Below are 21462 nucleotides of genomic sequence, written 5' to 3' on the forward strand. Positions count from 1 at the left end.
GATGACAGGTCAGAAGAAACGTGGTATGTCTTGAGTATAAACTCATTCATTCGGGAGAAACTACTTCAAACCAGACTTTAAGTGGCAGCAAGTGGGTTAGCGAATATGCAGATGTACTGCATCAGTGTCTGCAAAAACAATATGATGGTGCACCATGCGCGAACAGTTCAGGAAACTAACTGGAAGATGATTTGTTACTAGAACTTCTATTGGCTTCTATTTCTGGGACAGTATTCAACTCTCCATACCTAACTTAAAAATAAATTTCAGAGATTGCAGAAAAGAAGAACCAAGATGCTTGGTGGAACAAAAAAGTCTTTATATATAACAAACGAGGATTGTAAATCTTAACATTAGATATTAATAATTAAATACCTATTAAGTGCTTGCTCTTTATATAATTAAGTTACATGATATTACCTACCTATTCTGAATCTCTGGAGTCAGAGTTAGCAGGTGCTATGAAATAGTAAAAAAAAAAAACCCAGAAAAAAATATTTAACAAAAAAGTTAAGGACTTTTCATTAACATTGTGTACTCAAGTAATGTAAGGTGACTATCTGGAATCCAGCAAATTAACATCAGGGAATTTAGTCTGCCCCTTTGGGAGTTAGCAGGGCATATCCATTGTTATTGTTGATTACATGTTGTAAGAAAAAATACATTTTAATTTCCAAAACATGCAGGATCCCATCATTTACATAAATGAAAAGCCAGCGGCCATTCTCTGATCCCTCATACCCATGTAACTGGTTGGTGCAAAGGCAGGTTGGCAAGGGCTGTTTTCTGATTCACAAACCACACCTGACAGCTTTCCCAGGCCTGTGGATTTTCTTTTTCTTTCTGGATGAGTTTAGTTGTGGAGGCCTCACAGTTGTGTTCAAAAGTCACATATTTTCTCCTCATTTCCACTGTAAGGCCCTGACGAAACATGACGACACTTTGGAGGACAGAGAAGTAGCTCCAAGGGCTACAAACGACACCACCTTTATTTCCAGTCTCTCTCAGTCCTGACACAAGAGGGAGCTGGCGGCAGCATGTGACTTGCCTTTCCCGCTCCTTCACAGGGCCGACAAAAACCGGCGCGCCTCGTAAGGCACCCTTCAAGCCTGCACCCCCTCCCAAAAACGCCACAGGTCGCGGGAAGAAGCCACGGCAGCCCCACTAAGGGACGCCGAAGACCGTCACTAGACCGCAACCGCCACCCCCACCCGCTGGCGGCGCGACCGTTAAACGGCCGGCGGCGCCCGACCCCGCCTGGCACGCGGCTGCGGCCAGAGGCGCCGCGCGAAGGCCGGCCCCGCCCGCCGCTGAGGGAGAGCGGCCCCTGCGAGCCCGTTCGGGATAGCGGGGCAGAGGCGCTGCCTGCGGCGGGGGAAGCTGCGCAGTGAGGCGGTTAGAGGTGGGCTGGGGCAGCCCTGGGGGTCCCTCGGCCCAAAGCGGGGCGGGAGGGGCTGGCGAGCGGCGAGGTGGCTGGCCGGGGAGGGCTGCTAGGTACCGCGCAGCAGGCAGGCGGCTTCTGTCAGGCTGGCGGAGAGCGGTTTTGTTTTCTTGTGGGTTGGGGTAGGCATTCGGGGGCTTTGAGTGAAACAGTGCTGTGCCTCTTTGGGCGAGGGGAGATGGTCAGTTTCTGGTTACTGCTGGGCCTGCTGGGCTCGGGGGATTTTTCACAAAAATTGTGTTAATTCTCTTTCACGTGTTCGGGAAGGAGTCTTCCAAAGAACATTTCTGATAGCCCTCGTAAGCGGTGTGCTGTGAATGTCCAACTTGTTAAGATGCTCAAAAAAAAAAGGTCATACAGAAATCCTGCTGGGCCTGTTGCTACTGCAGAAGGCTTCCTTTCTGGTGGGCAGGTCACCAATCGGAGTAACTCCTGAGAAGCAATACGGTCTTTGTAAGGGGGAAGTCTTGGGGTGCAGGAGGTGCCCCTGCAGCAGTAGTCTCTCATGGAAGCAGTTTATTTCTCAGCTATTAAAACTAATCTTTCTCCACTTTTTTCATACTAGTCAGAACACTGTATTAATCCAGAAGGTTGGACTAGATAAGTTCTTGAGATCTTTTCTAGCCTCTTCCTTCTGCTTAAAGCAGGAAATAGAGCTGTTACAACACAGTACTTGATTTCACCCATGCCCAAACTCCGCCCTCTCATCCTCTTTTCTGTTTTGCTTTCTTTGGGAGTGTGTGGTTTCTTAGACATTCTTCTCATGGAAATTCGGGGGGGGGGGGGGGAGTGGGGTGGAGGGGCAAAATGTGTTGTTTTGCTGTCACCACAAGTCATCTTGTTTTCATCGTCACGAGGACACTTTAAAAAATACAGGTGTGCTACATTCTAGAAGCTAACCAGCCTCTTGAACAGTCTTTCCTATTTTTAAAAAGTGTGCATGTCATTTGCAATCAGGGTACGAAGGAGAACTTGGGGTTTTTTATCTTCCGATGCAAACATAATTACTGCATTGCTTTGTGGGGAAATTTTGTGTCTAGTATAAATATGGTTTAAACAAGCATTCCTGATCTGGACAAAATGAAATACGTCTGCCATGTCGGTAGTCTTAGTTCATTCACCTGCAGGAATTTTCATTGTTGCTTTCAACCACAGCTTTCAAGTCTTTCTTTTTAAGATGAGAAGGTAGGAAAACCAGGGAATCAAACCAGAACTTTTTTCCTAGCTTTAGCTTAATTGTTCTAATTCAGACAGTAACCATTTAACAGTTGGTTTCTAGACCTGAATGGGTTCAAACTGGCTATGTTGGAAAATTGTTACTTGAATATATTAAAAGTTCAGTGTTCAGGTTCAAAATATTATAACGTAGTAAATCATCAGATGATTTTTTTTTTTTCCTATAATGCAAAGACCAGTTAAAGTAGGGAGTGATACTGGATCATATTTTAAATAGCCTAACTTCTCTTTTCCTGTTCCATACTGGAATTGGATAATAATCTGTATAGCTTTAACTCTTGAAGTCATGATAATTTCCTTTGAATCTTTTTTTGTTATAACAATTATTCCCTTTCTTGTAAAGTCTCTTAGAGAAAACAGAATTTCACTGCCATTATTATTGTGTTGATTGTTGTTTCTGCTATTCGTTTTCTCTAAAAGAAGCTGAAGTTCCTTCAAATCATGAAATCTCCCAGTTGACAAATGAGATGGGGGTGGGAAGGAGAAGAATGAAGATATAGATATTACAAATTAAGATTTTATGACTGGTGGTTTACTTATAGTGGGAGATTTGTGAGCCCAGGACCACCTTAGCAGGTTTTGGTGCTTCTGTAGCAGCTAAACGGAGTGGGAAGATGCAAAACTGTATTAATTTAACTAAAGTAGATATTAAAAAACAATGATGCAAGTTTATGTAGAGATATATATAAGGAACGCCTGTGCAACCAGCAGACTGTAAAGGGTACACTGATGTTAATTAATCAAAACCCCATAGAATTAAATTGTTAGAAAATACCTTCATTTCCATCACGTCCCCATCTCCTTTCTCCAAGCATACAGACATACATACAGGAAAAAAATCTTTTTGAGAAGAAGCTAGGGTAGCTCAATTGGAAGGAAAAATGAGAGAGATGTCTGATTCTGTCTTTATGCAAATTTTATCCAGCATATTCTATCATCTAGGAAGATTTCAGTATTAGGTCTTTCTTCTTTTTCCTGCCCAGATACTAAAATACGGTATATCCTCTTGTCAAATGCAACTAAGGAGTGGTAGATAGACTGCTTTTCTTAACATCCGTATGTGAAACTGAATGCTCTGTGTTGATTTCTGCTGCTTTTTTAAAGTGTGATGCTTCAAAATGTTAAAGGAAACTAAAAAGTTTATTGGTAAATCCCTTCAGCCAGCACGACCTGTGCATCATCTGTCTTCTAAACAAGGTGAGTAGCATGGCTAAGATACAGTTCACTTTGCCAAAGCTTCAGTTGCTTTTAAGGAAATAACAAGGATGTGTAAGGTGACTTGGATTTTTTTTTTTTTTTTAAATGACTTTGTTCAAACTACGGTGATGTATAAGTAGCTTGCTGTGTGTTGATCTTACTAAGTCATCTCTGTGATAAAATCTGAATTTAGACTATGTTAGGTTTATGCAGAACTGTTTGGTGGTATTCTAGCTTGGCATCTGCAGTTCTGGCTTCAGAAAGCTGGATCAGGCTTCTCTTAAATTTGGATTTCATGGGTTAGTTGACATGCTATTGGAAACAAAATATATGCTATTGATATGCTATTGAAAACATAAAATACACATAATTTAACAAATAGATTATTGTTTGGGTTTTATTGCAAGTACAATATACTGCACCGTACCGTGCTTATCTAGCCTTCATACAAGTTTAAAACAAACAGAAAAAAGCCTAAGAAAAAAAATCATGCTGTGTTTATGTCAGGTGTGTATATTTTCTTTGGTTTTTAAATCTCTGTATGCCTTCTAGATATTGCAGTATTACAGCTATTGTTATTGTTAAGTTAGATATTTTTGGTGGCCAGAGAAACAGTGGCAGCAGTGATGATGTGGACAGAAGCTAAGTGACATGATACACTTTTACTTTGCTTAAAATCCATGGAAGAAATGGAAAAATGGTCCTGTGATGATTTAGAGCTTTTAACTTGTGAGTAAATGCGTGTATAATCTCTTTGCAGTTGGATTTCAGTAATGTTCTTGTGGCAAGTATCACAAAATACAAATGTGGAGTCTGTTTAAAATATTTTTTCTTAACGTTTTCTCTTATCTTCACCAGCATCAGCCATTGCGTTAAACTTTCAGACTGAATTACCCAGCAACACTGAAGTATGTTTGCAGAGTAAGGTTGACTGGGTGAGTATTGAGTAAACAGTAGATGACAAAGTTGATGGAGTGTGTTCTAGAGTGCTATAAATTGGAGGTCAGCTGATCCCTTATGTTACCAAATGAAAAGTAAACTCTGTTTCCAGCTAGGAGTGTCCTTGAATCCGTGTGTTATAAACCAGCAGTGTTAGAAGTGTTAAAAAGAAGTACGAGTTTCAGGAATGCATTTTCCTGATATTTGCATGCACTAGTAGCTGAAAAATATATCTTATGAGTTACTTATTTAGAGTCTTATGAAAGTCTGTGTGGTGTTTCTTTAGTCTTCATTGAATTTAAGACTATTTTAAACTTCAGTACACATATTTGCCTACTATGTGTAAAGAATAACATTAGAAATAATTATTTTTTTTTTTTTAGTTAGCACATGCACAAATTCATTTGAGGCAGCAAACTTCACAAAACTAGATAATTAAACAGTTCCAGTGCATTCTGTAGTTCTGTTTCATTGACTGTGGTGGACCGGGCAATAAATGGGCCTTAGCATTCAAAAAACCAGAAGCACTCTAGTGCTTTATTGCCAGAAATACTTGTTTTTAGACATGGTACAATGTGTCCTTCAAACTTGAAATTGGTTGTAGCTGTTTGCTGCAAAATGAAGTTTGTAGTGTTCCAACTGGAATGCTTAATGTTTCATAGTGTAAATTTGCTTTACCGTTGATACTGATTTTAATGTTCTTCAGAGCGTGTTGAGAGTTTTAGGGGTTTTTTTGTTAGACCAGTCAGTTCCTTCATTTTTTATTTTAGAAGAGGTCTAATAATCCCGTAGTCCTTCCTTTATTGTATGAAGCTTCTGGAAGCTGGCTTTGACTTTATTTAAAAAAAAAAAAAAAAAAAAAAAAAAAGTCAAGATGTTGGCAGCCAAGGTCTTGATCACACATAGGGAGATTAACAGTTATACTTGTCTGTTGAGCAATATGTATTTAGGAGAACAAGCTATTCCCTTTTGGAATAGGCCTGTGGTCAGCAATGTTGTACTACTCAGTTTCGTCGGTATTTGGCTACGTGTAGCGACATACTACATTTCTTTGATGTTAGTATAGCTGTATTTTTTTTTTTTTTAAACTTTTCCTTTGGCTATTGAAAGCCAAAGGATATTGAAAAGGCTTTTTAATACTTTTGACTGTCAGCTCTTTCATGGGTACCTCCAAACACCAGTTGATTAGTACCCTATGTACCCCTGCTTGATGGGCAGCATTGGCCTGGAGGCTGGCATAGCAGCTTCACAGGATATTTTTCTAAGCAGGAACATTCAGTATCTAGTTCTGAAGATATCAGGACCTGAATCTGATGATACAGAGTTGTGTGTTATCGCTCTTTAATGAATCTTGCTGACCATTCTGTATGTTTCAAAAAGCGTCAGTGATGATCTGAGAAAGCTGTACGTTGTTATCCATTTGCTCTTTGGCTCCTGATATGGTGAAATAATGTCGCCATTCCTAGAATAATATATATATTTCACTTCAAGAACTTGTTCTTCAAAATTGTAATTGTATTTCAGGTACTTTAAATCTTACTGCCTTTTTGGCAAGACAGTAATAGTGCTCTGTCTCTACAATCATAAAACTTTAATTATCCTCATCTCCTTTCCTTCTTCCTCCAATAGATTTCCTTTTCCAAAAGATAAATTAGCACAACAGTAAACTCACTGTAAGGTGAAAAACAAGAACAACAGTTGACATAACACTTAGTATTGCTAAAGGAAAACCAACTTGTTACAACTTTTTATACCAGTTGTAGTCTTATGTAGTGACGATCTATTAAAGAGAGAATAAATACTCAAGTTGATATAGGTTAGGATACAGGAAATGCAGGTTACTTTTTGGAAAGCGTGGTGAACGGTGAAGATTTTAAAAAGTAAAGCAGATTGTATTTGCCACTAACTTATAAATAGATTTTTAAAAATAAAAGAGGCTTTAGAAACAAAAAAAGCGCCATCTCTGATGCACCAGGTTCTTAAAGCAGAGAAAGAACTGAAGAAGAATCTGGCAACTGAGTTCCTCAAACTGCTTTGCTCTGGGACATTTAGTATGCACACTTAAAGCTGCTTAGTCTTCTGCGAGGAAAAAAGAATCATCATTATGGCACATCAGGAGTGCTGATCAGTGTTAGATTCAACTCTGAGTATAAAGAACAGTGAATTATAGAATTAAAACTACTATCTGAGGAATTTATAGTCTGAAACTTTTAGTCTTAAGCCTTAGAGGAAGTGGAGAAGAGCTACTGTTAATAATGAGCACAGTGATAGTGTTTGTATCTAAAATGTTGGCCTTGATTCTAGGGAATTTCCACCAAACTGGTGTTCAGAGTGAAAGTGCCTGAATTCTCACTGCGCCCTAACTGGATAATTTAAAGCAAAGAATAATTTTTATTCCTTCATGATACGCAAAGAATTTTCAGAAGATCTGGAGCGTGTTGAGTCCACTACCTCAGATCTATTTGAGGTAGAGAGAGAGGCTTGAAAAGTCTCCATCAGTCAGTATCAGTTTTAATTTACTATTTCTTAACTACCATTTAAAAATGATGTCGAGCTTCAGAAATACATGCCCTGCTTTAGGGATATTCCTTATAGATGGATTCCATTCTTTGTAGATGGATTTCAGATAGCAACATGTACAAGAGTATTGTTGTGAGTGGTGATACTCGAATGTTAAGTTTTGGACCGAAACCCAAGCATAATAGAACTCTTGATATTATAAAGCAGTTGGCAGGATGATGTGATGGGAGATGGTGCAGGAAGAAATGTAAAAATACTGTGATGACATTGTCTGGCACATTGCTGTAAATTCTGCTTTATCATGCGTGTCTGTCTCTTGTGGATTTGAGATTGTGTTAAATCCTTGTTTGTACTTGGAAAGAGCCTTTGAATAGCTAAGACTTGCAAAGACTAGTTGAACATCACAAAGCAGTTAGAATTAGCAGTATGGCTCTCTGTTAACTTCATTCTCTGAAATCCCTAGATTTTTCAGATTTTTTCCCCAGAAGTTTTAGACAAATCAGGAAAAGGTAACGAGTCTTAGCACACCATGAAAGCTGGTGGTGCAGTTACAGTACAAAGTGTTAACTGCTGTCTCTGTCCAGAAAATAGAATCTCTTCCGCTTTTGACAAATGCTTCCCAGAATTTTCAGTACTTCCTACCCCTGCGTGTCCCTGTCCCATCCTGTGTGTCCCCGTTCCCCCCGTCCCGTCCCGTCCCCCCCCCATCTCAGAATGAGATTAAAATTCCTCAGCCAAACCTGTGGAGCCTTTTGGGAGCCAAGACAAACTGTTGAGGGTAAACTGCTTTCCTACTTTCCAAAACACTCACTTCAAGGTTTTGGCAGCTGGAAGGAACTCAGCATTATACTGTAGATGTTGGGTCTTCGTGCTTATGAAACCTTTTGCTAAGTGAGAGAATCCAGGTCTCTCTTTTGCTCTTAAGGAAAGTCCTTCCTGCTTTTATTATTCCCCAGTGTAGCAGCTTCTGGCTGTATTCTGGGTGAGATAAGAGAAAAGGAGGAGATAATTGTGTTCTTTGTAAAAACTAGAAATAGCACTGTAAAATTCTGTCTAAAAGATTGCTGTCTCAAATGTGCTTGCCTGTACTGCTTTGTAGGTCATTGAACTATTCCTTTATTGTATGTAATTAAGAGTAACAAACATTCTACGGGTTCAATTTAACTTTTCAGGCATTTTACATTACCAGTATTCCTATTTACAGTTTTCTGCAGGTACTTTGCAGGACCTTCATCTTTCAAGATACAGGTGCATCAACTGTTATAAATAGCTACAGTTCTGACTACAGTTTAATTTGTGCAAGACTGTTTCTTTTCAGACTGTTCTTATACTGTAAATAAGATGGTGATTCAATTGGAAGGAGTAGAAAAAATGAACAGAATCCAGTTTTCTTTGTGCACAGAAAGTATTAATTGTCCAAAATCTTGTTGACTGGTGAAAGCGAAACTGATAACAAACTGTGCTACAACTGTTATTTTTAACTAAGAAACCCAGAAACATACATCCTTGTTTTACTTAAAGGAAAGTCTTTACTTAAAGGAAACAAGCTTCATAACTTAATTTTGTGAAATATATCAAAAAATGTTTAACTCTTCCCTCCCTATTTTAGTCATCTGAAATGACTGAAGTGAAGATCTTAACTCAAACTATGATGACCTGTCAACCAAAACAGCATGAATCAGAAGCAAAAAAAGGTAAAATACGGCATGGAGATCTGTGTCAGAATTGTATTTTCTGGATGGAAGACAGTTGAACTTTGAAGAGATGTGGGCTGCATATTATTTTTTTTCATTACCCAGTGCTTTGAGAGTTTGGCTTCCTCTGTACCACAATTTGAGAGCAATATGAATATGAAACCTTTCTGTTTTTCACATAACACTCTAGAGAAAGTGTAAAACTTGGCCATAACTGAGGTGGGAAACCTCCACTGGTAGACTTGCTTGCATATAAGGGTGTACCTGTCTTTTTTTTTTTTTGGTCTCTTTTTTTTTTTTTTAAATAAATCCAACAAAACCAAGAAAAAACAAACCCCAAGTATAAAAACATTTCTTCACACAAAATCCTGGTTTTGTGTACATTGCTTCTGTGTGTAGAAGTACAGATTTGAGTTGCATCCTGTAGCCTGTTGCAGGGGTCAGTCATGGCATACGGACTATTGCATGCAAGCAATTTAAGAATTTAGTAGTTCAGCTTCCTTTTCCTACTCTTACTACAGTGCTCCTGAAATGCTAATTTTCTGATGGTTAGAAATCACTTAATTTCTTTTATGATTAGTCCTGGACAGTTTGTTCTTGTGTCAACACTGTCCTTAAGGTTTGCTTCTTATGCTTTTCTTTCTGTACTGCCTGTCACTCAGTCCTCATAAAGCATAATAATGTTTTTGTCATGGTTTGGTAGTTTAAACAAGCCGAACTTTTACTCTTTTTTTTCATTAAGGGGTATTCTCAGATTCCATATGTATTCTCACAGTCCTCCTCTGCACTGCTTCCTGCCTAACTCTTCATTCTTAAACATGTCACAGGAACTGTAACAGTGATCGAGGTTAGGTCATCAGTTCATTGAGACAATTTTTTCTGTTAATGTCTTCCTGTAATCAGACATCTCAAATCTCCATCTGTAATCTCCGATCCTTAAGTAATCTCTGGAGACTTGGTTTGTTCTGTTGCTCTTAGTACTCAAGAATTGAAAGAATTCTGTTAAGTTTTATTGAGCCTTTCCTATTTTTCCTCAGTCTGAGGTTACCATCACCCAGGTTTTTGAGCAGTAATTCTGCACTGTCATGTGTTACTGACTTGAAAGTAAGTCTTCCATGTTTCCCCTTTCAGGGTCAGGTTCGTTTCTTCTATTCTTCATCTTGGTAAATAGAATAATGTTCTGGTTTTTGGATCTGGTTTGGTATCAGGCTTGTCAAGTTCTATCTGTTTGATGGTGGCTTTCTGATCCTTTGTCATTGATTCTGCTTGTGGTGTGTAGAGACTATTGTGTTCTACAAGATCTTAAATGGCTTCTCATCAGATCCTGGTCTCTTGTATGAGCCATCACTTTGGATCTTTTTTAGTGGTTAATTGCTCTGTGATGCCTTCCTGAGTCTACTCCACATTTGTCCATAATGTCAAACTTTTTCCAACACTTGTTTTCAAAGGGCTTTTGTTTGTTTGCTGATTGTTGTAATCCTTTCCTTCAGAGTAACACAACTTTAGAGATCCCGTTTTTCAGCTACTGCCTACAAATAAGTCTTTTTTTCCCTGCCCCCCTCTTCCATCACACTGTGAAGTTTCCACTGGAACTCCATTTTTATCTCCAGCTGTACCTTAAGTTCTAGATAATAATTTCCATTTGATATCTGTAGTCTGTATGGTAGTATGCCTTCAGTTATCTGTCTCTACAGTTCTTAAGTGCTTTTTACTGCTATCTTAGTCACTTCCTTGCTTTGTCTTAGAATCGTAGAAGAGTTTGGGTTGGAAGGGACCTTCAAAGGTCATCTAGTCCAACCCCCCTGCAATGAGCAGGGACATTTTCAACTAGACCAGGTTGCTCAGAGCCCCATCCAACCTGGCCTTGAATGTTTCCAAGGATGGGGCATCTACCACTTCTCTGGGCAACCTGTTCCAGTGCTTCACCACCCTCACCGTAAAAAAATTTCTTCCTTATACCTAGTCTGAATCTACCCTCTTTTAGTTTAAAACCATTGCCCCTTGTCCTATTGCAACAGGCCCTGCTAAGAAGTCTGTCCTCATGTTTCTTATAAGCCCCCTTTAAGTACTGAAAGGCCACAATAAGGTCTCCCTGGAGCCTTCTCTTCTCCAGGCTGAACAACCCCAACTCTCTCAGCCTTTCCTCATGGGAGAGGTGTTCAATCGCTCTGATCATTTTGTGGCCCTCCTCTGGACCCACTCCAACAGGTCCATGTCTTCCCTGTTCTGAGGGCTCCAGAGCTGGACGCAGTACTCCAGGTGGGGTCTCATGAGAGCAGAGTAGAGGGGGAGAACCACCTCCCTCAACCTGCTGGCCACGCTTCTTTTGATGCAGCCCAGGATATGGTTGGCTTTCTGGGCTGCAAACGCACATTGTTGGCTCATGTCCAGCTTTTCGTCCACCAACACCCCCAAGTCCTTCTCCACAGGGCTGCTCCCCATCCCTTTATCCCCCAGCCTGTACTGATACTGGGGGTTGCCCCGACACATGTGCAGGGCCTTGCACTTGGCCTTGTTGAACCTCATGAAGTTCACACGGGCCCACTTCTCGAGCTTGTCCAGGTCCTTCTAGATGGCATCCTGTCCCTCAGGCATGTCAGCCGCACCACTCAGCTTGGTGTTGTCTGCAAACTTGCTGAGGGTGCATTCAATCCCACTGTCTATGTTGTTGATGAAGATATTAAACAGTACTGGTCCCAATATGGACCCCTGAGGGACACCACTTGTCACTGATCTCCATCCGGACATTGAGCCATTGACCACTACTTTCTGGATGCGACCATCCAACCAATTCCTTGTCCACTGAAGAGTCCATCCATCAAATCCATATCTGTCAAATTTAGAGAGAAGGATGTTGTGGAGGACTGTGTCAAAGGTCTTACAGAAGTAGTCTTCTTCATATGTTTTTAAACAAGGGGAAAAAACCCAAGCCATAGGTTTTCAAATATGCTCATGTTCTTTATTCTTTTTAAAGTTATCCTCATGCCCTCACATAGGTTCAGCTGTTATTACAATCATTTGTCATCAAAGGCAGGAAAAAATCCCATTCACAGTTGACTTTGTGGCCTCTTTTGTCAACAGCCTACAGCCTGAGAAGCAAAAACTGTCGTCAGTCAGGTGACTGTGTAACAGTCTTACAGCAGGCCCATTATTCCTAAGGGAATAAACTTCTTTGTCACCAAGGACCAGAGATAAAGTTTGTCCCTTCTTTGCGTAATTGCTTTCCTGTTGTTTCTGCTCTTGTTTAAGAGTATCGGCTTAAAATATGGACATGGGTGGACATATTATATCTGAGGCTATGCTAGAGTAGAGATAGTGGTACAGACTCGAGTAACACACACGTTCTAAGCAAAGCCCCTGACTGTCGTTGATTCAGTGTAAAACCCTCAAAACTATTTCATTGGTATTAATCCGTTTGACAGTTTACATGCAGCAGATCTCATAGTTACTTTTAGCTGTTGAAAGACATCAACTTAATAGCTCCAAGAAAAGAGACACTCAGTTTTTGTTATCTGTTCCATAGAAACGTGTGCCACTTTGGTGTGAGTTATAAACAGATTTTATTCTAGGGTTTCAAGACCAGTTTGTGGTGTTTCTGTTAATTCTAACAAGATATAGGGAGTCTGTCTGTAGTGTAAGGCTGTATTCACCTTTTTTTGTTCTTTTGTATTAAAACAACAAACCCTTATTAGCTTGGAATAGTCCTCCATATTTACTAAGTCAATTTGATAGAGTTAAAGTGAAATGCTCTGTAATTTACTACAAATTGTCCTGATGCAAGGTCAGACTTAAATTACTGCTGGTTTTAATACTGATTTTTATATTCCACATGCAGCATTTCCACCCTTCTATAAGAAATCGAATCAGTTCTCTGAATTCCCAACCTTAATACCTTAAACAGCAATGTTGAACTTAGTAATTTTGTATATTCACAGAAAGGATCAAATACAGCAGAGATTTCCTTCTGAAACTTTCAAGTGTTTCTCTTTCTCAGAAGAAGCCAGAGTTTCTTCCTGATCATCCAATTGTACTTGAAAAGCCAGTAAGTGCATTTTTCATATTAAGTGAAGTTATAAAAACACTCATGGAGTTTTTGACAACCCATTTGATAGGAGACATGTTTCTTTGGACTAGCCTGCCAAATTGATAAAATCTTCAAAAGACAGATTGTGCAGTTCAGCTCTGTTACTTCTGTACATAACTTCTGCAGTCGGTATTTGGCATCTTACCATGGCAAGTACCATACAAAGGAAAAGGTTTTTTTCTTTGTTCTCAGGAAAAGGAACAGGTATGTTTCCAAATTTAAAGTCAGTATGAAATCATATTAAAGCTTTCTACTAGGAAATCACAGTACATGGCTTTGGTATTCTATGTGAATTCCATCTCTGTCTTTTCAAAATAAAAGAGAACAATTGTGATAAACACTGGAATTAGACTTTCATCAAGCCAGAAATTTAAGTTGTCCATGCGTCAGTGTCCACTACAAAACTATTAATGGGCTTAATGCAGTTTGTGTTATCATTATCTCTGGTCTGTGTTGTTGGGGAGAAATGAATAGAAATGAATGGTGAATGTGACGGATATCCAGGAGTGCCACCTTAACCTTTGAGATGAAATAATCCTCAAATACTTCGTATGCTAAGAGAAAAAATCTGATGGTTCGCGTTCCACATACCAAGTGTGGGAAAACGTTCTTGGGTTATAAACATTATAATATCAAATCAGGCTACGTACTAGGCTGCTTTTGAGGCCATTGGGGTGTAGTTCTAGAAATAGGATTCCTGTCCTGGAGAAGTATGTCTAGATGACTACTGTGTTGGCCACAATTCAAGGCAGTTTTAAACTTTTAAAATTTCTGTTCTTTGGAAAAACAAAATTAAACTTCCCTGATCTTACTTTTTACATCTTTCTGTTATATTTGTCCTCAAGATGAAAGCTTTTCTTGTTTGAAAACTGGCCTGCAGATAGGGAAGTTTCAACTCTTGAATTTCCTAACTTCCCCCCACCCCCCCCCCACTTCCTGTAGCATGAATTTCTAAGGGGGGCAAATTTTGATAATATATACACTTTCACATGGTTATGTTCATAGGTAAAGGAGGACCCCCACCGAAATGGAATCAGTGGACGAATGAACTCTAAAATTGCTCATGACATGGCTAAATTGCAAATAATTTGGGTAGAGGGAAAGAAGGATAGTAAAAACTGGTGCAAGCCAAGATGGGTTACATGTGTTTTAAGAGATTGTTTTGGGGCTGGAGGATCTGTGTCTGTAGGATGACGTCATAAGTGTATCTACTCATATGTAGTCTTGTCTTTAGAAATAAGAGTATCTCACTGCTTGTGAGGCCTGCTCTTGAAGTCTTTGCTTTGTGTTAGTCATATGTATGTAAGCCCCCATCTGCATATGCTGATTTATCATAGAGATAAAAAAGCAGTGAGTTTTCTGATTCTATTCAGCTGCAAAAGGGGATGGGTAAATTACAAACCCTTATTAGTTAGGATTTTGTGTTAGAATAACATGAACTATATCACTTTGCTATCATTATTGGTGTCTTAATCACAAAGTATGGACGGTTGAGTAGGAAGCTAAAGGAAGAAAATCCTGTTCTCATTAAAAGAAAGCAACAGCTGGTGAATTTGCTGTATGATCTTGGAGACAGTGTTGAAAAGGGTATTGCAAGTATACTGGTCTCATTAGTATATAAAGGTGATACTATTAGCTTGCCAGTCATACTTCACAAATTAGTTCCACATTATAAGTATGAAACTTGGTCGGTGATAGTCTGTTTTTTTTTTTTTTTTTTCTAAATTGACTAGAATAAATGTTTTGCTGTTAATATAGGATAAAACTATCCACTGTTGTGTTCTAGTGTTGAATTTCAGTGTAGACATTGAATTTTTAGTAATTTGGGAGTTTGTTTGGAGGCATATTATCATGAATTAAGCATGTAAGTGCTTTGGAAGTGGACTGTCTTAAGATGTATTTTGTATGTCTGCATGGATATACCGGCTTGCTTTTCACTAAGCAGTTTCCTTATTGGCAAGGAAGAGGAAAAAATTACCATTGTTTCCAAGAACATTGTGAGATCTCAGTTAAAGTATATGAACCTTGTTAGAAATCCCATTGCCATATACTGAAATAAAAATTTTATTTGTGGGACACATGAACCCTACCCAGCTAGTCACTTTCTATAAAAAGATTGAAGCACTTGGAGATGTTAAGTTTTTCTGTATGGGAATCCAAATATAAGAATCTGTGAATAGAATAGAAGCTGCATCTTATCCAGGAATGCCTTAGACTTGACTTGGCCTGTCAACTAATAGGTCTTACTTTCAGGTCTCGTATATTAGTGTGAAAAGATACATGTTGAATTTCAAGAAAGAGGAGTGATAAAACACATTTCAAAATTAGAAGAAAAAAACCCAGTAACTATAAACATTTTATGGGACAAAGACCTGCATTATTTCCTCTTCTAAGTTAGCTGCATCTCTTGGAAAACATTACTAGTGAGACGTTCATGAAATACAGGACTGATTAGTCAACATGGAAATAGGAGAGGCCTTTGTCTGTTCAGAATGCGGGGCTCATTGGTGTATCGCTCCTCTTAAAACAGTGACACTGAATAAGCAATTTGTCTTTCCAGGAGGGCGTTCATCTCAAATGAGAATAGTCTGAGCCCAATATCCCATAAAAGGATTGAGGCTGTTGTGGATTTTTCTTAATACTTCTTACAATATGTAGATTGGTGGAAAAGCATTTAATAATTCTTGACCATGTAATCTGAGAAGGCACCTGGAATCAGAGAAAAAGTGAAGATAAATTCAGAACTAACTTATCCAGAAAAGGCAGTGATTTCAAGCTCCTTCTGGTGCAGTACGGTGACATCAGTCTGTCACGTTAAATTGCCTGCTTTGCGTGACACCTTGCTTATTGAGACTGGGCATCAGAGTTTGAGCATTCTGCACTGAAGTAGAGAACAGATTGATTAATAGGGGAAAGCCTGTAGGACAAGTACAAACAGTTTTAGTTTTGATGCAAACAGTGTTTTCTGAGTGCTGTTTCTTTCTAATCTGTTTAGTGATGAGACAGAATTATAATCTACAGCCTTGGTCTGGGTTTGGGGGTTTTTTTGCTTGTTTGTTTTTCTTTCCTAAGCATGTTTTTAGTAGCTTTCAATGAATTTTGCCAGAATCATTTAGTTTGGAAGGGACCTCTTGAGATCACCTAGTCCAACCCCTCTGCTGCAGCGTGAGCTAGAGCAGGTTGCCCCAGATCATGTCCAGTCAGGTTTTAAATATGTCCACAGGCAGAGACTTCACAGCCTCTCTGTGGAGAGGTTGCACAACCTGTTGCAGTGCTTGGTCCCCCTCACAGTGAAAAAACAATTGGTTTGGGGAGGCTGTGAAAGCTGTGTCTCTTTCATCAGATCTTACTGGATGTTCCCATTAGTTAAAAAGAAAAAATAAATCTTCCTCGTAGCCTTTGTGGTTTCTAGACGGGTGGGAGAGATACAGACTAATTTTGAGGACATCCTGTAGCAGAACTGACATAGTGAGAAATTACCTGAATGTTGGTGTTCCTGAGATCTCTAAAGTAAGTGTTGAGGTGTATTTCTGTGGAGTTTTGCTTGTGGCATCCTGATAACAAGTCACCTAAAGACAGTACTCTTTTGGTAGAGCAGTACCAGAAAGGATAGTAGGATGTTTGTATCCTGATGATATCGTTATTCAGGACTTGTTTTTAGTGGAGTGTGCAAAACCACTTAATTTACTTACACTGAACAGTAAGTGGTGTTCAATTGTTCCATTATCCATCCTCTTTCCTCTGCACTTCAATTTCCTTCATGCAGCAGATTCTGTGGTTACATGGGAAAATTCCAGTGTGTTGACTGAAAAATGTCACCCATTTTTCTGCATAGAAACCAGAGGGATTGATGACATGTATGTGTAAATTAAATGAATGACGCTTAAAAGGGGCAGAAGGATGCCTCCAAATAAATTTCTAATGATGAACATTCCTATAACATGTCAATGAGCTTGTATTTAGGAGCAGGTGGTTGTCAACAGTTTGCCGCTGAATTGAGTGTTCAGGCAGTTCTTGCCCATCTTAAGACTTGCCTAGTTCTGAATTTTTGAAGTCACTGCTGAAGTTATGCCGATCTATGAGTGAAAGCCGTATTTTCAGATGGAGAAAGGTTCCTAGAGTGACTTGTACAAGGGACATGCTGTTGTTAGAGTTAGTGGGCTGTGGGTTGCATTTGTCCTGAAAGACACTGGGATTTTTTGAGATGTGGGGAATGGGCCTAGCTATACATAGCTCAGCATTTGAACTGAACTGATGTTACTGTGTCGACAAAGTCTTCTGGGAAGATTTCAGATTAAGTCTCTATGATTAATGAACGTAGAACTGTTTGCATTAATCAAAAAAATACCAAATTGTTAAATGTACATGGAGTAGAAAAGAGGTATAAGCAGACCAATGAAAACTGTTTAAGTGACCTCTTATAACTGAAGTAATTTGAGGATTTGTTTGTCTTACAGGAAAAGAGCAACCCTTTTATTGACATATGCAAGAAGTGACGGGTTGTTTGGAAGATGAGAAATCCATCAATGAAGGAGCTACATATGATGTAGATCTTTAAGATTTTTGAAGGTACCTGGGTGCCTACAGATGAAAGTGGGACCCTGTGAAACTTACAGAAATGCCTGTTTCTTCCTGTAATTGCCTGAATGCTTTAAAAGTCAAACCTTTAATTTGTAATGCCTGAGATGGTAATACAATTACAGTGAAAATAAATAATTTTACATTTTACTGTGACAGAATTTTGTCCTTGAATTGTTTGTGTTATGTAGCCGTATAGTCTGTCTGACCGTGAATTCTAAACCAATACTTGACTGGGGCTTTTTGCTTGCTCTCACCTCCCTTCCTTAGCAGTAATAATGGAACAACAAATACTGGCTGTGTCAAATCTCAGATGTCTTAGGATATGTACTCCTCTAGCTTAATATCCCCCCCCCCCCAACTTCACTTGCTTGCTTTCTTAATTTGAAATCTCCATCTTGACACGTGATTCCTTAATATTTGGTGGATACATACCTTCTTTTCAAGGTACAAAGTCTCTTGTTACTAACAGTTTCACTAAAATGAGAAATCTTCTCTCATCATGGATCAGAACAAGAGAACTGCCTACGCATTGCATTCCTTGAAGTTCTTTGTAAATAATTGTCCAGTGTTTTTGACTTTGAAAAGTGAAAGTAATGGGCAAAATTGAGGAACAAGACAGATTTTAATCACATCTTATATGGGTAAATGTGGGAATCTGCAGGGAGTGTTGCGAGCAGCCTTGAACAATTAGACATAGCCTTGAAAGACATAGAATAAGGGAGTAAATAAGTGATAAAGCAGGTGCGCAGAAAAGAAGCTGAAGACTGAAATAACTTGGAAAACAGATAAGAGACCGAAGCCAGAAGACGTGTGTCTTGCTCAACAGCACCAATCAGAAGCTTAGCCGCGGCGCGTGAACAGAAAGTATTAACTAATCATGGAACAAGCCTGAGCGTGTGGACAGCTAATGAATCTATATAAGCACAAATTTGTAAACAATAAAGGTCTTTGGTTTTACCTGCACCAGAGTCCGTGAACCATCCCTACAAATGGCGCCCAACGTGGGGCACGAAACTACAGCGTGGAACGTACGTCGGTAGGGACTCCAGTTGAACGAATTTATCAGCGGAGGAGCTGAACGACCCGGGTCTCAATCACCAAATAAAGGTGAGCAACTGGAGCATTTTATTTTTTTTTTTAAAATGGGGGCGCATATGTCTGTAGAAGAAGTGTCCATTTTGCGGCTGTTATTGCAATTGTTAGCTAAGCGGGGAATCAAATATGAGGAACGGACTATGAAAATGTTGTTAATGTGGCTTAAAGCGCATGGAGCTTCCACTCAGTTGCATGAAGTATTTGATGTAGATAATTGGGAGAAAGCCGGCACACTAATCTGGGAAGCAGCCTCACAAGGTGACCTTACGGCAGCTCAAATTATGACCACTTGGCGTGTAGTGACAGATAATTTACGGCAGATTAAGGCAGATAAAAAAGCTGCCACTGCCGCCGCGAGTGCTATAGATCCCCAGACCCCCCCCCCCCCCGAAGAAACGACAGCAAGCGTAGCGGGAGAAAAGACTGCTTCCACTGTCAGACCTAAATCCTGAGATTTACAGGCTGCCTCAGTACCTCCGGAGGGTGAGCAGTGTAAGCTTGTGGATGCATCTGGACAATTGCCCGGTTTTACGCCAGCGTCTGTAGCAATCCCTCCCGCCCTGCTGAAAGAAACGACATCAGACGGCATGGACTTTGATCCTAAAGATCGGTGGGCAAGGCTAAGGCAGGAAGCGATTAAGGCAGGCAACCTTGAGGCAGTGAGTTGGTCCTTTCCTGTCCTGGTGCGGGATCAAGGACCAAATGAGTGGCAACCGTTCCATTGGGACTTAATCAAGGAGTTGCGAAAAACCGTTGTGACCTATGGACTTTCTGCCCCCTTTTCTCAGAGTCTGTTAGAAAATGTTTTTACAGGACAATTGCTTACTCCTTATGATATATGCCAATTAGCTGCCATGATTTTAACGCCAACTCAAACTGTTATTTACACAACGGTGGCAGGATCTGTGTGCCCAGGAAGCACTTGCAAATTTAGAAAAGCAGCCGAATGATCCATTACATGGAGCAGGCTTACCCCAGCTGCTAGGGCAGCCGCTGTTAGACGATCCACGATTACAGGCACGACTTGACCCCGCGATTTTGCGTTTGACTGCCTGATTAGCTTATCAAGCCATGGTTAAAGTACCAGAGACAGGGAAAACAGAAAAATCATTTACCCGTATTATACAACAAACGAACGAGCCTTACATGCAATTTATTGATCGCTTGAGAGACGCTCTCGATAAGCAGATTGATAACGCCGAGGCAAAGGAAGCCCTATTACTTAAGCTAGCGGTTGAAAACGCTAATGTAGACTGTAAACGAGTATTACAAACCCTATCACAAGGGGCCGGTATAATTCAGATGATCGAGGTCTGCAATAGAGTTGGCTCTATCTCGCACCAAACTGAAGCCCTTGCTGGGGCCTTTGCGGCAGCAGTGAATGTTCCGACAACTAGCCCATGGAACACGCCAGTGTTTGTCATTAAAAAGAAAAATGGGAAGTGGCGTCTGCTACGTGATCTGCAATGAATCAATGCAGTAATCGAAGACATGGGTCCACTGCAACCGGGTATGCCATCTCCCGCAATGATCCCCGCGAATTGGAATATTATTATCATCGATTTAAAGGATTGGTTTTTTTACCATACCCTTAGCAGTGGAAGATACATCTAGATTTGCCTTTTCAGTACCCACGGAGAACTGTAAGGAACCTATGCAAAGATATCATTGGACAGTACTGCCACAGGGAATGAAAAATTCACCCACCATTTGCCAGCAATATGTTGCCACTGCACTGACGCCAATTCGACAGCAGTACCCACAGTTAGTGTGCTCAAAACCATGTTGTTAAAACAAAAAGGGGGAACTGTTGGAGACTCCCCGCTTAGCAAAAGCAATATATGTGTTGAATCATCTGTCCTTTACCCCTCATACTGAGACACTGGCGATGCTCTGCCATCTTCACTCTTTAGGGGAGGTATCACAGCAAACATTACGAGATAAAAATGTACCTGTCATGGTGAAATCCCTACTAAATGGTAAATGGGAAGGTCCATTTACATTAATAACATGGGGAAGAGGGTATGCTTGTGTTTTGACAGATCACGGGCCCTGCTGGGTTCCAGCTCGGTGTGTACGGCCAGCGCTCACAAAGCCGCAGGTACCAGGCAAACAACAGACAACCGCAAAAGACCCTGAAGGGCCTGCTGAGATATCAGAAGACATTTTGAGTGACAGCGCAAACTGTTTTGATGGGAAATGACTTGCTTGAGACAGTAAGGAGTTGTGTAACAGGCCTCGCTAGGCCACAGATGTCTATATGTCTAGTCTGTAAACGCTGCTGTGGATATATTACTGTACATTGTATATTTTGTAGAAAGTATTTGATTTATTTTAATGGTAATCAGCACATTTATCTGAATCATACTTTAGCACCATTGTGTATTTATTGTAAGAGAATTAATAGTATACATAAGATCTATTCAATCCGTTATTTTTGTTGTTATACAGACCGGTATATAAAATGGAGAGGATAACGACCTTTTTAAGTTTGATTGGGTGTATACAAGCAATATGGGTGCCCCCACAACCAAAGATGAATGTGTGGGTCACATTAGCGAATCTAACAGGACAAGATTTTATTTGCCTGTCTATTGTATCTCCAGGGAACCCTTTTTCAACATGTCTTGTCGGAGTCCCGGCGGATACCTGGCCCAACACTATCCAGTCCCAGC

At 40.0% G+C, this 21462-nt stretch overlaps 1 protein-coding gene across 1 annotated transcript; it reads left to right on the forward strand.

Moving 5' to 3' along the window:
- Nucleotides 1–1169: 1169 nt before the first annotated feature.
- C2H8orf88 (chromosome 2 C8orf88 homolog) lies at nucleotides 1170–17850 on the forward strand. Its single transcript, XM_050892443.1, has 6 exons — nucleotides 1170–1402; nucleotides 3782–3874; nucleotides 4733–4809; nucleotides 8943–9027; nucleotides 12963–13069; nucleotides 17569–17850. Exons 2-6 carry the CDS (start codon nucleotides 3796–3798, stop codon nucleotides 17605–17607), a joined length of 387 nt encoding a protein of 128 aa, XP_050748400.1. The 5' UTR covers nucleotides 1170–1402; nucleotides 3782–3795; the 3' UTR covers nucleotides 17608–17850.
- Nucleotides 17851–21462: the final 3612 nt, after the last annotated feature.

Source organism: Gymnogyps californianus, chromosome 2, assembly GCF_018139145.2.
Source record: "Gymnogyps californianus isolate 813 chromosome 2, ASM1813914v2, whole genome shotgun sequence".
NCBI classification, from domain to species: Eukaryota; Metazoa; Chordata; class Aves; order Accipitriformes; family Cathartidae; genus Gymnogyps; species Gymnogyps californianus.